Genomic DNA, 18,262 nt, shown 5'->3' with positions numbered 1-18,262 from the left:
ATTGCGCTCACGCAGGTCCACCTTTCAATGCATCCACCACACCCCCCGCCCTCTCTCTCTCTTTCTCTCTCTCTCTCTCTTTGTTTGTCTCACTTTCTGTCTCCCTCTCTGTGTCAAGAGTCAGTTCAGTCCTCCACCGGGTTGCCGGTTGAGGAGGATCCTGCAGGAGTATGAGAGCATCACTACAAAACTGGATCGGAGGAAGGGAGGCAAAGTGCCTGACCCGGGTGAGTTACTGACCGGACGTTCTTTAAGTGGGTCTGGGGTCCAAATTAATTAGTCAATCATTTCTAAACCAATCATGAAGCTATGTAGAACTCCGGTTTCAACGATTCTGCAGGTGCTCTGTCCATTCTTGTATTATTGCTGTCTTTTTCTTTTTTTTTTTACTACAAATCATGCATGACCTTTAAAATGTATGCGCGGAGAGGTGTTGTTGGTGTTATTGGCTTTTTCCGTTCAACACAAACGTAAAGGTAAGATGCGGGTGAATCAAGCGACAGGTGTGTCCGATATTTGTCATGCAGGTAGAAGATAGATCCCGAGAAACCAAAGTGCAGTGGTGCACATGAGTGGAGATGAATGCGCTCCAAGTAGAGAACGTTTCATCAAAAACAAACAAAAAGGTTTTTCAGTTTTATATGAGGTTTGCCTTTATAAAGTTTTCCCAGCATGACATGCCTGAACTCTCTAACCTTTTTTTTTTTTTAACTTAGTTAGTGTTTGGATGGTTAACCATGTGCGCAAAAGGAATTTTTGAAAAGTGTGTGTTGGAGAGAATCCAGATATTACCCAATTATTTCTTTCTTTCTTTATTTCAAAAAAAAATCTTGTCACACTTTTTATCTTCTGATTCGCAAACTGGTCATGGGATGCTGGAATGCAAGCTTGTGATAAAAGAAAGAGGAAAGGGGTTGTTAAATAATATTCAAAAGTTCAAGGAAGGTCCCATAAAGCTACAGATGGCGTCATAAGCAAGCATGAGGTAGTAAGATTTAAATGATGTCCTCTAAGTACAGGTATTAAATATCATCTGATGGTACCTGCAGTGTCGGCACTAGGGAGAGACCCACTTAGTGTCTTTTAAAATGATATTTGGGTCCCATCTGCAGCTCCTTGACCTGCTTATTCATTATCACCCTACCTGTCGATGTCCACAGCCACATAAGCATTACATAGCCACAGACATTAGTGGAATGTAATTTAAATCACTGACCTGGTTCTGCTTGCTAAGGGAGGAAGGATTCAACCAAGCTCCTAAAAAAAAAATCACTTGTCATCTTGTCTGCTGCCTTTATAAGTTATTTTGTTTTATATTTAAAGTCAACTGTTTTTTTAAATAAAAGCAAATAAATAATTCGATTTCAAAATGTATTTCTCAAATAGATTTGTGTTATTTTTATCCGTCCATGTGGAAATACAGCTATGATTGTCAAATGAACCACAATAATTTGAGAAAATGAGGACACAATTTTGTACAGTCTGTACTTGTTGTCAGTCTTAGTGTACACATGCTAAATTTGTTTATTTTACAACCGCTCAGATGACTTTCTAGGTGTGTCTTGTCTAATTGCTCTCATCACCTCAGGCTGACAAAAGTTAATGTTTCTCATAAATGACCCCAAAAAAATGGGGTCAATTCAATGAATTAAACCATTTCTGCCAAGCCCTGACAGAACCTGCGCTGGATTTTACAGATGAGATTGTATGTTGGGGAACATCACGATTACATCCTTTCTTTGTCAGCCTTTCAATCATTGGTTAATCTTTCATTTTGAGGCAAATTGCTTCCTAATCTTCCTGCCTTCTGGAGGTTGTTGCGGATGTCATAGTTGCTCTTTTAGGGTCATTCTTTAAAGCTCTTAAAATGATTCCACCATCATTCGCAATTATTTTCTTTGGGCTACTCAATTGACATCTGATATATATTTTTTTTGTATTGCTGACCAAACAAAAATGGCTGACGACTGAATCTTTGCTTTACTTCCCGCAATGTGTATTTGTGTCGTCTTTATTTTCCATTCATTCCGAACCCATCCAATTCAGCGGTGACCATAATGTGACAATCCCTGCACGCTCAATTACCCTCTCACTTGACATTATACCGGCAGCCTAACTGCTTTATTCATCAGACTCGCTCCTTTCACTGTGAGGGACGTTTCATGTAGCTCCATTCATGCATGAGTAACACAGGAGAATATGCACGTTCATGACTACTTTGTGGAGAAAGCATGGAAAAGTCAAAGCCTGTGAAGAAAAAAAAAAGTGGCTTCATGAATATGCAATTATATTAGGGACAACTTGATTGAAAGTAGTGATGGGATAATGAAGCTTCAAAATTGCTTTGTGAACCAGTTGTATTTTGTTGACAGCTCTCGATGGCAAGACTGAAAATAAATGTGGCTTCCCAAATGCTGAAAATGCATTTGGAGCTCAGAGTGCACATGGCAAATAAGAACAAATGGAGGAAAAGAGCTGTTGGATGTCATTTTTCCCTTTTTTTGCTCGACATTGCCACCGCCTTACGTAAGTAGTCAAACAAATCAATTTGCACGGAAAATGATATCTTTGCTCACATTTTTACCTTATCAAAAATCGTGTTTGTACTGTGGATATTAATAGAACTCATGAGAGATGGGAATATTTTGAATTCAATAAATCACTCTGTCGGCTAAGAATTTGAGCAAAGTGTTGCTTTGTGACGAATACTTTTCTCGCCTAGCTAACATTAAGGCCACTGTGTGAATATTCCACCTGTGTCAGTGGTTGATCGCAAAACCTCTCAGCTGTCTAAAATCGGCACAGCGGCACTATCAAACCGAGAGGAACAAAACCGTAATTAATGGATCACATTTTGACTGGTTTAATTTTAGCAGATGCCAAGATTAGCTTAGAGATTTATAACCTAGGGAACATTCACTGAATTGCATTTCAGAAAATCCTGTCCCTCCAGAGAACACAATTTGTTGTACAGATGCACTGGGAGGGGTTGGGTGGAGGGTGATTACTGATATTTTTTCTATATGTCAGCTGCCAAATATGGTCTTTAGGCAGGCTAAAGTGTTTCCAAATGCCGCCTGCTTATTCAGCTGCTTGTTATACGGGCATTAACTGTCCTGTTTGCGCATCACACGCCGCATCTACGAGCTTATGTGGGCTCACATAGACACGGCCGTCCTGCGCCCTCCACCCTGAGCTCCTGTTTTTTATTTGAAATTTATTTTCCCAGCTAGTTGCGGACCTTTGTGTCCATTCATGAACATATTCCCCGTAGATACTCCATGGAATGTAATATCTATCCCAGGGCAATACAGCCCAGTCGTCCACTGAGGATTGGACATTAAAGCTACTTAATGTCTAGGGGTTTCTTTCCCTCGTAATATTCTAAACAAACCACATTTTGGTATTTTGTTAACACACATCAATCTTAAAGCTGAAGCATCTTGATTTTTCCTCTCGTTTACTGTGTTGGGAAATTTGCTGGGCATTTGTGTTTTTCTTTGACAGTTTGGTAACTGAAAGTAGGCTTGACCTTAGACCAGCTCAGAGTAGGCCAAAATTGTGGCGCCGGTGGATTTGACTGAGGTGCCTGAAGACATATTCTTTGTATGCGTGCGATTGGGTCCTATGCAACACAAATAGTCCCCTTAAGGGATAATAATTAATGTCATGAATTAAATGAGACTTAAATATTTGAATAGCCCCCAGGCTACCTTGTACAAGAAAAGTCTGGTCCCAATGTAAAATAAATGTTAAAAACTTCTGTTTTAAAGCATTCTGACTCATGTTCCCAAACTTTGCAGCAAACACATTTACATTGAAGCATATTATCACATCCATTAATGTGCTTCTTCCATTAATATCATCTATACTAGCATTATTTTGTCTTCCTCACAAACATTTAAGATGACAAGAGGAATATAACGTCCAGCACGATACCTCACAGTCTCCTTGGAAACCGGATCAGAATCAAAACGCACTGGTCAAAGATTTTCACAAGTGATCATGTGAGCTGTGATATTTGAGTTGGATGTTCCAAATGTTTCCGTATCACAATACACAAGTCATGGGATGTTGTCCGGAACATGAGTGTACCATGTGACCATCATGTGTGGAGCGAAAAAAAGAAAAAAAAAAAAACGTTTTTCTTGATGGGAATCAAATGGGCATTGAATTATAACCCCAAGCCACTTCTCGCTCACAAATGAAATGAGTCACATGTCGCCAAACTCTCTAGCACGGTGCAATTATAGCGTTGCACTGCCACGGCTCAATTTTTTATTTTCATTGATGTGAAAACCGATTAGATTTTTCTAATGGCTTTGCAGGAGGTATATGAGCTGATCGAGTGCTCCTCCATTTATTTATTTATTTTTGCTCCAGTGGTGTATTTTCTGTCAATGGGAAAGATGAAGAGAGCATGCTGTTTTTTTCCTTGTGCTGATTCTGCCCAACCTGCAGCTGGATAATGACAAAATTGTAATTTGTTGCATCGACGGGGGTTCGATTTTGCCCTGAATAATGCAACGGTTGAACGGCGCCACCTTGAATCGAAGGTGCGGCGTTCAGGAAAGAAATGGAGTTCAACATGGGCTGAAAGGAAGGAAAAAAATCTCTCACTCCTCACCTCGGTTTTGTGTCAGTCACACACACACACAAATGGCGAGCTGTGAAAAGACACCTCCCTCTCTGAACATCCCACGAGAAATCTCACTTTCTTCTTGTCATCCTCTCGCCAGCCCATATTTTCTGACATGTTTGTTCTTTAACGCCTGATGTGTGTGTAATTAAAAGGCAGCGATACAATGACCGCATAAAAGAGCTCGATGATTTCTGACCAAGAGTAGGGGTACCGAAGGGCCGACCGATTAATCGTTTTGCCGATTTCCCCAAATTTGGTCGATTATTCTATTGCTCGTGTGTTTCTGACGTGCGCTTTGTTTTGTCCAGCTTTTGTTTATGGTGCAATGCTCAAATTTTAAACTAATTTATGAATTGATTCATTTGATTTTAGTGAAATAATTTAATGCTTTTGTTTACTTATTTACTAACTTCTTTTTTGTCCTGAATTTTTTTCTTTTATTTTAGTTGAATAATTTAATGCTTTTATTTGCTTATTTTTTTTGTCCTTAAAATTCTCTATGTTTAAAATTAAAAGTATTGTTAAAGTCAAATATTTTATTTTTAATAATTTGTTCAAAGTGATGAAAAAAACGAAATTAATATATTCGGTATGTATTTTCAGAATTAATCAGACGATTAATCGGTTTTCAAATATCGGCGATGACATCGGCCAAAGAAAAAAATCCAAATTCGTCAGGCCCGACTGTACCGTTGTCCAACTCACACCAGGGCCAAGTTCTAATGGCGAGACCCCGTCTGTCTCAAGTAGAGCAAGATAGTGATAGGACAATAGAGTAAATGTTTTATCTGCAGGAAGTAAGGATCACCGTCTGTCACTTTGAGGGCTTCATGTTGACACGTGAGGGTGATACCACCTCACAAAGATCATAAAAAAATGATACAGACAAAGTCATAATAGGTGTTTAAATGCGATAAGGCAGATGAACAAACACTCTGCCTGAACTACCAGCACATAGCCTAAAATCCTGCTTCTAACTCGTGACACAAAGGAGGACATGAAAATCTCTAAATCACTTTATTGAGGTTACGCACGTGAGTGGGTCTACCCTGTGCTTCCGAGCAGTTCACGTTTTATCGTACTTCCTCATTCTCTCTCAGGGGGTGTAACTTATTTTGTCAACAGAAGACATCAGAGGAGGAAACACCGACGCGAAACTTGTCTGTTGGTTTACTAGACTGAAACGAGACTATTTTTGTAGAATAGGTCTCGCCTCAAAATCTGTTACTTTTCTTGCTATAAATCTTAAATAACATTTCCCCACACATCTTGGTTGTTTAATTTGGAATATTTCTCAATTCTTCCTTTAAAATGAATTTATATAGGTCGTAAAATATTTTGACAGGTCAGCAGGATGGGGTGAAGAGCACTCTCCTCAGCTGACCTCGAGGCAGATGACCCGTGATGGCCACAGTATCACCTCCACTGTAAGGGCAAAATAAAATAAAAAAATATAAAAAAAAATATATATATATAATTTAAGCTCACCATTGCTTTTTTTTAACAGTTTGAAGGACGGTGTGACAAATACAGAACATCAAAGTCCCAAAGAAGAGCAGCAGGAGTTCCTGAGGTCACTGGAAAACATCCTGCTCACCATTGTGCTGTCCGTCATAATCATCATGACTGTTTTTGGCAACCTTTTGGTCATGGTGGCGCTCTGCAAGGATCGCCATTTGCGGTGAGACTTTTCAAAATAAAATAAAAAATAAAAAAGGGCTTTGACTTTGATTTCTCATCCTTTCCAGGAAGAAAAAGACCAACTACTTCATTGTGTCGCTGGCCTTTGCTGACTTATTGGTGGCGTTGGTGGTGATGCCCTTTGCGGCCATCGAGCTGACCACCGGCGTGTGGAAATACGGCGAGATTTTCTGTCTGGTGCGCACGTCGCTGGACGTCCTCTTGACCACCGCATCCATCTTGCATCTGTGCTGCATTGCATTGGACAGGTCTTTTTTGTGTGTGTGTGTGTGTGTGTGTGTGTGTGTGTGTGTGTGTGTGTGTGTGTGTGTGTGTGTGTGTGTGTGTGTGTGTGTGTGTGTGTGTGTGTGTGTGTGTGTGTGTGTGTGTGTGTGTGTGTGTATGTCAACAACATGAAAATGGGGTCAGCTGACATTTGCCGTGTGTTTCAGGTATTACGCTATTTGCTGCCAGCCTCTTGTGTATCGACACAAGATGACCCCTCTGCGAGTGGCGGTGATGCTGGGCGGCTGCTGGCTCATCCCCACGTTCATTTCCTTCCTACCTATCATGCAAAGCTGGAACGCCATTGGCATCGAGGATATAGTAAGTCCTCACTCACTTGGCACGCTCTGCTTCGGACGAGGTAATCAACTCTCGGAGGGAAAAAAAATATATATCCCAATCCAAGGTCAAGTCAATATATATAGCAACCCAGAGTCGGTAGATCCTCCTTAAAGAGCAAGATGTTCTTTCGGCGAGGGCAAAAGGAACATAAAACTCGGCAGCCTCATATTGTGTCTTTCTAATAACATTTTCAATCCCTCCAACAATGACACGGTAATGCAGTGATCACAAAACAATTTTGTCCTCAGCGGAGGCTGACTGGCTGCGAGCAATGACAGCACTTGAGCGGACTTTTTTTTTTTTTTTTTGCTGCTGGTCCGCCCGTGTTTTTTTTGTTTTTTTTTTGCGGCCAGGTTATTTCAGAGCTATCTTGAAATGAGCTGCGCAAATCCCCGGGGGGGAGGGCAGAGATGGACTTATTCATTCAGCCACGTTTAATGAAATACACATCTCTGCTTTTTTTTTTCTCCTAAGCCACAGGCTGCTCCCGAACGACATACGTGTCGGGAGCGCTGGGGAGAATTAGGTCAGCCATAGAATGGGGAGGGAAATTCACTTCAATTGTGTGCAATTTTGGCTAAAAAGGATTTATTAATTTAATCAGATGCTGGTGTTATATGCCACGTCACAAAGGTTGAGGCATCAGGATTCAGCGACTGCAAAAAAATGGATATAAATTGCAAAGTTTCATGGCATGAGGAGGTCCGGTTCAATGATACGTCACGAGTAAAGTCTCGCCACACGCTGAGATTTATGGGTGGCAAAATGTCCTTTTTTGGCTCGAGCGCACTTGCAGAATGTAAAAAGATGTGCAGACGTTTCACTTTTGCTTTCCGGGGGACACGGTGTACCTCCGTGAACCGACATCGATCATAACAAACCTTTTATGGGTAAGATGCCGGATTGCAAATGGGTGGAAAATTCCAGTTCATTTCCACCGATATTCCGGAAACATCCAATGTGGAGTTTAGCTAGGGGTAGTGGGGTTATTCCACCGGACGTTCGCAGAGCTCACAATCTGTCTGCATTTCATTCTCACCTTTCATCCAGATAGAAGAGAGGCGAACCTCGCCAGGTGGCTCCAACGACACAAGCTGCATCTTTCTGGTCAACCGTCCGTACGCTCTCATCTGTTCCACGGTGGCCTTCTACGTGCCTCTGGCCCTCATGGTCCTGGCCTACCAACGAATCTACGTGACCGCCATGAGCCACGTGCGGCAGATCGAGACCCTCCAACGCGCCGGCTCCGCTCCCGCCGCCGGGACGCCCGCCCCCGTCGTCACGGCGAGGTCATCCACGTGCTCGGACCCGGCGGACCATTATCACCTCAGAACCACCGAGGGAGCCTTCTTACCGGAGTCGGCTCCCGTAGCCAACAGCCGCATGCGTGTGGAGACAAAGGCGGCAAAGACCCTGGCTGTTATTATGGGCTGCTTTTGCCTGTGCTGGGCGCCGTTCTTCATCACCAACGTGGTGGACCCCTTCATTCACTACTCTGTGCCCTGGCAGTTATGGACGGCATGGCTGTGGTTGGGCTATATTAATTCCGGCCTTAATCCTTTCCTGTACGCTTTCCTGAACCGAGCTTTTCGGAGAGCCTTCCTAGTCATTCTTTGTTGCGGAGATGAACGCTTCGCAAGGCAGGGGAGCTTCTCCTGCGGACCTACGCACAGAGTCTGCTCGCCCACATCCGTCAACGGGACGTCGATGGCGCTAAGGTAAAGACACCACTTTTCCATATTTTTAGGATGATATATTGAGATATACACAAGAGTCTGTTAACCTACAAAGACGTATAGGGACACTAAAAATGCCAAAACGTGAATATGTGCTAAACACTAACAAAAACATTTGTTTATGTCTTGAAATAAACATCGAGTCAGCGCGCAAAGACCGCACACAAATCCGAACAGTAACATTAGCTCTGAGAGATGTCCACCTATTTTAGTTACTAAAGTTGGGTCGCCATGGCAACAATAGAGATGCTATTTGCCTCGTTTTACAAGCCGCCTTCGACATAATTACAAAGCGTTTTCTATTATAAGATGTGATTTATAGAATATTTCAACCTTTGGACAAGAGGAGAGGATAAATGACATTTTTCATCATAATAATGAGCGTGAACACTGCTCCTTTTCAGCACAGGATTTTTGTGAATGTTTGTGGCGATGACTCAGTTGACAGCTGTGTTTGCGTTCCCTACTTCAAGTGGAGAGGATGATGGAGGAGGCGAGCTGCTCGTGTCTGGATTGTTTAACTTGAGCACAGACACTCGACCGACGCGTATGAGACAAAAGGCGCTTGCATGCGCACTTCGCCAAGGAATTACGCTCATACGAAACATATATGAGCTCAAATCTGGGATTTGAATGATTTGGCTTTGATTATTATGAGCCCGTGCACAAACCACAACTTTGTTTTAATGGGATGGGGGTGCACGTTAGGTCACCTACTGCCTTTTTAGGCCAGGTTATACTTTGTTACTGACACTTCCAACTAGCCAAAGAATTACAGAACACTTAATAACCACGTCACACGCCATTTTTAGGGGCTGATCTATGCGGCGCAATTGCAGAGTACAGTTTTCGTTACCAGGACGACAGGTGGCAGAGCTACTGTAGGTCATTGCGATGAAGCCAGCCTCCTCAGGCTTTCCAACATAGCTTGAAGTTGTTTGAGTTTGTTGCTAAATTTAGGAGGACTTGCTCACCCCTTCGCGTTCATTTAACAGTGCATCCTTACGTGTGGGGGGCACGGGTGGGATTTTAAAAACTGCTTGGATCTTCCAATACTTCTATAAGTATGGGATTGGAAAAAAAAAAAAGAAATTGTATGTATATGTCATTATTTTTAACAATCTGAATGATCCTTACATATTTTTAGAACTTCATATTTCAGGCAAGGCAAATGATGCTTCAAATGGATGCTAATTGTGTTAATTTTATTTAACGAGGCCATATCGGTTGACTGTGTTAAATGATAAATAAATGTAAGATGACTTCCCCTCATGACTTTAAATGTAGCACATTTGCTTCCTACATCGTAGTAACCCAGTTAAATCTACCCTTGGGTGCTGTGTGTTATTTCTAGGATTCTGTCAGCGTCCTCCGTCGAAAAAAAGTTTGAGGCCAAACTCCACAATAAGCGCACGGGTTCAACTAGAATGATAGGCGTGCTATTAAAAGCTAATTGGAAGTTTAAATATGTATTGGTAAGTCTAAAAAAAAAAGATGAAGCCGTCTCTCCTGTGTGTGTCACATTTCTGCTTGGAAACATAACAAACTCAGTGTCCAAGTCTTCCTGTGACTCTAAATCTGCTGGCTTCTCTCTTGAATTTACCTTTTAGCCTCGCAGTGATATCATCGGCCACGTCCATGGGCTTCCTGTCTGCTGTTTAGTGGAGATGCCGTAGAATCAAATTGAGATTGGAAACAGATCTCATTGCAATAAAAAAGACAGGATACTGCCATTTGTCCTTAAAATGTATCTCGTAAAGAATTAAAAAAAGGACAATAAAATCTCGCCGTAGCGGTTGTTGCTATTATTAACCGTGTTGATTCAAACGCTCACCATTTGATAGTCAGACTCACAATGTGGCTTCAAAAAGAAACAATGTACGCAAATTGAATCAACTCCCACTCGCCTGCACTTGTGTGGTTTGCCCCTCGAGAAATTATAATCAGAATATTAAGAACTCATTCACTACCAATGACGGCTATAGACGTCCAAGATCCATTTTAACCAGGCTAGCAGCGATTGAGTTAATTAATGGACTCGTAATTCTCAACTGACGAGTCAGGACAACTCGTGTGATATGACGACGGCACGTTTGACGACATCTCGCCATCGCCTCCCCCCCCCCCAAAAAAAAATCTCCACACCATTTCTGTGCCATTTATCCAAAGTTGAGTCATTGCGAAGCGGCTTACCCTCTCATATTTTGCAAAGCGCAGTCGCTTGGATGAAACACACAGGTCGCTTTTGTATAAACGTTGCAGTCACTGATTTATTATGAGACATGGAGAATTTATTGTTGTTTGATTGAAACCAAAATCTTGTAGCTGATCCACTGTAAATCTCACTCCCTCCGCTCCCTCTTGCTGGGATTTCGTCATCCTTTTCTCCTTCTGTTGAAATATTCTGAAAACGTAACTATAATTAGTTGGAATTTAAAGAAAAATAAATATGTGGCTTGGATTTCTTTGTTTTTGTTGCAGTGTTATCATGGAAAGAAATATTTTCAAATATTTCTGAAAGTGTAGTTTGGAGTGGTTGTCAAATTAGTCATGACGAAATGCCCTGTTGTTTGTACAGTATTAGAATTGTGGTGAGTCAGCAAAAATATGATCAACCTCAAGCGAGTCTATAAAAGCGTCAAATCCCCCTCCTCATAAGCTTAACATTTCCCACCAAATAAAACCGACCCGAGCACTTTCAATATATTCAGAATGAACTTAGTCAGCCCTCTCAAGTCCCATGATTAATTGGATCTAAGATGCAGCCTCCACGAACGTAGCCTCTGGATGTTCGCCTCAGCTGACCGATGGCCCGAGAGATACGCCGCCGAAAACAACACGGAGCGCAAAAATAAATCCCAACTTGATTTCATCCTGTTGAAACTCTCTTTGTTGCATCACATCGCTTGCCAGGCTCCGGCCTGGGGAGGGGAGGGGGGGGGGGACTCAGTGGGTTTGCGTTATCGCACTTTCCCATCATTTGGAGAAGCGGCTGGAATTACCCACGCCGCTACCCTGCTCGTCTCTTGGAAGATATTCTCATTAAGAACACAAGCGGGATGAGCAGCGGGGGGAAAAAAATGTGCGACCAATATTAATTCATAGTATTTGAAGTCCAAATAACAGTTTGTAAGTCAATTTGGGATTTGATGATTGGCCGACCCATGTTGACCTGTTCAATTATCCCTTAACTAACAACAATTTAATTTAGACCTAAAAAAAACAATTCACTCTAATTGGGTCAAGCCGAATTTTGTAGTTTATCTCAAATGATATTTATGGTTTAGTTCAACGTTGATTTTGTATCACATTGGATTGTTTTGGGTTTTTTTCCATTCCGTACGACCTAAAATAGAACTTAGTGGTAGCTCCGGCTGCTGGTGTTGATACAGCGACGGAAGTTCTTAGCTTTATTGTGAACAATGAAGCACTAATCTCCCCTTGGACAGTTGTAATTCTGTCTTCACAGTAAAAGCTAATGAAAGCATTTATTTGGTTGAGACTGCCAAGTGTTAAAAAGCACAGTGCATGAAAGTTAAATGACCAACGCTGTCGGTATAATAGTGTGTATGTGCCAGTGTGTGCAAGAGTTTCTTGTTTTACCGACTCATCCCCCGGATCCCAAAATGTTTTATCCTCCACGCCTAAATGATGATTACTGGATTGAAACCAAAGAATGAAAAAGCTCCATTAATAATAAAAATTCATAGGATTGTGCTTCAGAGGATTTTATTCCATATTTGCAGTTAAGTGGTGACCTTGTTGTAGCTGCAGGTGAATTTTCTCTTTGGACCTCGGGGATGAATTTGAGACTTTGGCAGGATCATGCGGTTCGTTTTATTTCTTAGCATTCCTGTTGTTTATTTTTCACCAAAGCCGTAAAGCAATGGCAAAATGATTCCGTTGGATTTGAGTGTGTTTGTTTTGAAGGCTACTAAATATTGTGTTAGTGCTTCAGTGCTCTCTCTTTCCTTGTATGCCAAACATGAGTTTGACTCTGAGAGTGTGTTCTAGTGCCTTTTTCAAATGTTTGGGTTTATTCCAGCCACCGTCCTTCCATTTTCCATAGCACTTGTCCTCATGAGGGTCGTGGGCGCAGACGTGTTTTGAGTATCAAACATCATAAACAAGATTTTCAGGCTAGATTCTTGTTAAATTGGATTATCCTATTCCAAGGATTGAAGTAAAAAACTGGCCGAAACATGCTCGGACCGCAGCGGACCGGACTCCGCTAGATGAAATTAAATTTCAGCAGAGGCTATAATTGGGGTCACGTCTCATCCCGAATGTGATTAGCAGGTGTCACACTTCCTTTATTACTCGCCTCGGTAGCAGCACGCAGTGCCATCCATCTGTTCCAAGTTCTGCTTGTTTGCTTGTTTACTCAAAAGAAGGTATTGACGCTGCACTTTTTGCCTGCGGCGTTCTTGTGTGAGTATAGCATTAGGCCTTGACGGATTTACTTTCTCCAAAACAGAACAATATGTCCCAATAAAACTGTTGATTGTCCACCATTTGACTAAATAAACAATATAAAATAATATATAATATAATATAATATAATATAATATTCGCTCCCATTGGTTGCATTGCAATGATTGATCTACTTCATTGAGAGTTCCTACTTGAAAAGAAGCAAACATGACACATAGGGGACTTGTGTCCCCGAAACCCAGAAACGGCTTCTGAAGAGGCTGCAGGACACTCGTCGAAGTATGCACAAAGTTCACACACACACACACACACACACACATAGTAAAGTTTGTTTATTTTTACCGTGTTTGCTTCATTTTTTTTTTTTTTTATGTTTATCAACAGCACTTGGCCAGTGAATATTTTACTAAGATTATTTGGCTCGGAAGGATTACCTGAATAGTATTATCATGTTGACAATCTTTAAACAAATTTATTTTACACTCTGAGTTTTTGGGTTCACTGGATGTTATGCTCTTTTGGAACACCGGTAATATTGCAAAAAATGTAATTCCATTTTTTTTTTTTTTTTACATTGGACCTCAATGCACATTTTGGCATTCTTGTTTGATTCGCATTCCCGTTGAAACTGTTTGCATTTGAATACAAAATCACAGCCGGAGACATCTGCACACCCACATGTGATAGCAGCCAAGATTTTTTTTTTCTTCTTCTCAGACCAGTGGTCCATTTCTAATAAGGGTGACCTACTTCTACCAAACAGTCCACAACAATGTACTATAAAATACGATTTATATTCTTAAAATATATGGGATTAAAATTATGGGATTTGAACTTTCTGGTTAACGTTCCGATGGGAAAATTGCCCTTATCGTCCATCCTGATCAGTACTACAACTTTCTCACTTCTGCATCTCCAAAAGCCAAGAAGATAAGAGTGAAATTTGATTATTTAATGTCCTTGAAGGATATTAGAATCAAATGAAAGGAACACACGCACGTCTCGTATATCCTGTGTTCATCTCTCTTGGGTCGTATGCTTTCAGTCAAACGCCTTGCAGCATTTTTAGATGTATCAAAACAATCCACATCCACTTCCAGTGGGGAGACAAATTTGCGTTCCCCTCAGTGTTGATGCAAGGGGAAAAAAAAGTTGCCAGTATCAAGTCTCTGGATTCAAGCTAGTTAAAGTTCAAACAGAAAAACTCAGAACTGAAAAACAAAAAGCCTTGTTTATTTTGTATTTTATCTTTGTGACATTACCATGTATTACACTGAATATTTAATATGGAACATATACATGGACAATAATAGCCTAAAGCAAGAGGAGTTAGCTATCACTAGCACGAAAGCTAGCTAACACACTAGCTTTTGTCAGAATTCATATATTTCACATGCTAGTTTTCAGCATTCGCATGGAACAATTCAGTGGTTCTTTGTGACCTTGGTGTTCTTCAACTTTTTTTGTTTCGATAAAACCTGACAGCAAGTGGAACTTTTTCTCGACCAAAAATCCCCATGGACGCGCAGTCCTTAAATTGCACAAACTGATGAAAAATCCTTAAAAGTCCCGAAATATACGAAAATGCTCTGACATATTTTTATTTTTTTTTCCTCCGCAGCCAGACAGCAAAGGATCCGATGAGTTAAAAAAAAAAAAAACGGGTTTTGATTTAAGAGTTGGAAAAACAACCTTCTTTTACTTTGGGAACACTTTATGATATCTTTACTGCTACAACACGTCAGTTTGAAGACGCTTGTGGAGAGAAACATCTTCACTTTAACTAGCAAAGCTACATGCATTGCACTCATGTAGACCTAAGTCAATGTTTGAAGTATGACTTTGCATTTGATGCGTCTGATACTCCAAACATCTGCCGAGGCCTTAAAGGCACAAGATGTTAATTCAGTCTAGCCAAGGATCATACCATATATGTATGTTCAGTAGACTGACCTGGATCTCAACTCAGCCTGAATAAATTGAAACTGATAAGGAACTGTTGAGTTTCTCCTCAAAGTGAAGTTAAATGTGATGCAATCTTGTCGCTAATGCACAGAAGTAAATCGTTCAAAAGAATTGAGATTTCATTTGCAGATGGATGGGTGGATAGACGAAAGAATGATACAGATATATAGACATCTAGCGAGCGAGCTAGCTAGCTAACTAGACGAATGGACGGCATAAAAGAAAGTTTGAAAGGTTTTCAGCAGGAAAATTGGAATGTGAAGGCACACAAACTCAATATCGATGCTAATATTCTCATCTCCGCTTTAATATTTATACTTTTTCCCCTTAAATATGTAATGTCTGTCCAGTATTTTAGCACCACCAGGGTACAGTCAGTGACATGTTTTATTTATGAGTGCTGTTCTTGTCAAATGAGCTCACAAATGAATATTTAATAGACCTAAATTCTGCGAGCAACATGTGCTAAACTGCCTTTGACTCATCTCCGTGAGGTTCCATGCTTATTCCGTGCATGTTTAAAACCTCCTTTAGAAATATTCCACAAGACGCTTGTTGAGATTTGTCTCGAGGAGACCTGTGATCTCACACTTATTCCTCGTTTAACTGTAATCAAGCTTCCCATTTCCGTAAATTGGCTCACGAAACTAGCAGGGCGTCGTATTGTCGGACACTAAATCCTTTCAAAGCTTCTTCTGCTGGAGGTCTCCACTTGTTCAGAGGAGGACAGAGACGGGGCTTTGTTTGGACAGCAAACACACTCCTTGTACAGAAAACACCGTAAAAAAAAAAAAAAGTTCAAGAACGATTCTGTTTTTCATTTTCCACACTACAGCTGGCCACGCTCCTTTTTTGTGGGATTGTGCCTTTGGTCAATCCAATGAATGATTTATACTTCACCTGGATTGAAGAATGTAAACTTGTGTTGTAAAATGGGATGTTACTGTATTTCCTCGCTATGTATGTCTATATATACACATATATATTAGAGGCATACAGCATATGTACTTTTAGTGATAACATTTTGTTTGTGTATCTTATTCAGATTGTCCTTCTTGCCAAATCGAAGCTACTGTGACAACAAAAGGACCATACTGGCCAATGAGCCGGAGTCCCAGGACTCCCTTGGACCTCTATGAGGACGATTTGTCCAGTAGGAAGCCTGCCATGGCGCCAAGTGTCCTCTGTGATGTCAACTGCTGTCGACTGATTTAACTTTACTACATTGGTCAGTGATGTCGTCTGACCGGGAGATTTCATGAGCTCACGTACGTCGCCGGTGGACGATCTGACCCGATATCGGGATGACAGGAAGACTGTAAGGTGCTTCGTTGTTTTTAATCATTGTTTTTAGATTAACAGCCGAGTGTGGGTCCAATTGAATCAAAAGCACAGTCGCTGCTTCAGTCACCATCCTTTGATGGAACAAACCTTAAGGTGACGCTATAAGGCAAAAGGTCATTTTTCAGTTTTTTTTATTAGTATGTTGTGAAGATATTTATGACAAGATCTTTCTTTTGACGTGTTCCCAATAGACCAAGAAAAGTCACCGGCAGCAAAAGGGTCTTATGCTGCATTATAAAAGTAAGATGGAAGATGGAAGAAGTTAACCAAAAGTGGCAAAGCCTTCAATATTTATAAAATTAATATTGCCAGCACAGATTTCCCTCAGCGTGCTAACATGATTGCCATAACTTGCTAAACTCATTTCTAGACGTGCATTGTCTTATTTTGACCGCTAGAGGGCAGAAAGGCAAAATACTAAAGTTGTTGCAAATTTAAAAAAAAATAATAATTTGCCTTTACAAATATGATCATGTCATTGAGGTATGAATGTAACAATGTGTTTATTGTTTTGGTTGTCGTTTGCAGTCAAACTGCATCATTACCAAAAAACGGATGTTTGTTATAGTTCAACGTTTACGTGTTTGCTGGATACATAAAAATAACTTTAGTCAGATTTCAGGTCGAGTGAAGAAAAGAGTTGACGTCCATTCTGATAATTACACAACCTTTTCACTTTTGTTTACATTTTCTTTTAGTTGTTTGTGGGAAAATAGGAGAATATTACTGTTAGTAATTCAGGCATATAAAAAAAAGGCTAAAGCCATTTTTGTTGTCTATCTACGGATATAATCAGAATATTCAGTTTTGATTATTCACAGTGACTTTCATCTTTCTCTGTAATTTCTTTTGTCAACATGAGGGGAAACAATAATAATAATATCGTTGCCCATTGTGTCTATTTTTTTTTTCTATTGCGTGCGGTGGCAGTTCAAAATAAATTTCTAGAATATCGAAATGAATTGACCTTTTTTGACCCAGACTTTACCTGACATCAAGTTCTGCACAAGTTCCCGTTTTAGTCACGGTTCCTTTCATTGAATCAACATTAGCACAAAAAATGTGTTTTCGGATGACGGAATATGTTATTACGTGTAGGCATGAGACACATTTTTAACGAGGTTTAACAGCGCTTCCACACAAAGGAGTCGTCAAGCAGCCTATTCAATGACAGCAAACACAAAGATCAACAATCAGCGATTGGCACCGAGCCTACCATTAACTAATCAGAGGAGGAATTTATGTTGTCGGGCCTCTCAAAATGTTCTCGCTGCTGTTTCCTGTCAAAAGAAATGATTTCAACATTTGACTCCCTGTGCCAATATTTATGTTGCTAAAAGGGTATCCTCTCGAATGTGTGTGTGTGTATGTGAGCAATGACTCATTGCCTGTTGCTATGCATATTTCTCATAATCAGTTTTCCCCGAAAAGGGGAGGTGTCTATGGAAAGCAATTTGCTGCAGGATTTTGATTGTTTGGTGAATAAAGTTCAAGGGATTTGCTGACTTATCTGCTTTCAAGTGGCGTTCAGAGGTCCCACTCACCATCAAAGCGGCAACACTGAGGGGGGAAAGTGTCCTTCAACGGGTCAATTATACACTTGGGGTCTCGTAAAATTGATTTCCTTTGAAAAAATTGTGCAAGTACAACGTAGACGTAGTAGACTACGCGATCGATGCTGCAGAGGTCATTGAATCTGATTGCCTTAGTTTATTTTTGTCTGGGTTTTTTTTTTGTGATGCTATGTAGATTCTTACCACCAGATGTCAGTGTAAGACAATCAAAGTTTTTTTTCCTCTCTCTTCCAGCTCCTGACAATAAATAAATAGATTTA

The 18,262-nt window shown here is 40.6% G+C and overlaps 1 protein-coding gene across 5 annotated transcripts; it reads left to right on the top strand.

The window, feature by feature from the left end:
- Nucleotides 1–87: 87 nt before the first annotated feature.
- On the top strand, nt 88–17,377 carry LOC147048291 (5-hydroxytryptamine receptor 4). Of its 5 annotated transcripts, none has more exons than XR_015067734.1 (8): nt 88–227; nt 5,988–6,069; nt 6,150–6,323; nt 6,391–6,591; nt 6,775–6,928; nt 8,000–8,667; nt 16,130–16,521; nt 16,620–17,377. XR_015067734.1 is itself a non-coding variant. In XM_085926015.1 (7 exons), exons 2-7 carry the CDS (start codon nt 6,047–6,049, stop codon nt 16,221–16,223), a joined length of 1,314 nt encoding a protein of 437 aa, XP_085782141.1. In that variant the 5' UTR covers nt 88–227; nt 5,988–6,046; the 3' UTR covers nt 16,224–17,377. The 5 variants fall into 5 exon arrangements, 3 of the variants coding, with proteins under 3 accessions (XP_085782141.1, XP_085782142.1, XP_085782143.1); XR_015067733.1 differs by having other exon boundaries at nt 16,130–16,541; XM_085926015.1 differs by having other exon boundaries at nt 16,130–17,377.
- The last annotated feature ends 885 nt before the right edge of the window (nt 17,378–18,262 follow it).

The sequence above is a fragment of the Syngnathus leptorhynchus genome, chromosome 12 (genome assembly GCF_054491065.1).
Source record: "Syngnathus leptorhynchus isolate UIUO chromosome 12, UIUO_Slep, whole genome shotgun sequence".
Taxonomy (NCBI): Eukaryota; Metazoa; Chordata; class Actinopteri; order Syngnathiformes; family Syngnathidae; genus Syngnathus; species Syngnathus leptorhynchus.
This window is presented reverse-complemented; position numbering and strand designations above follow the sequence as displayed.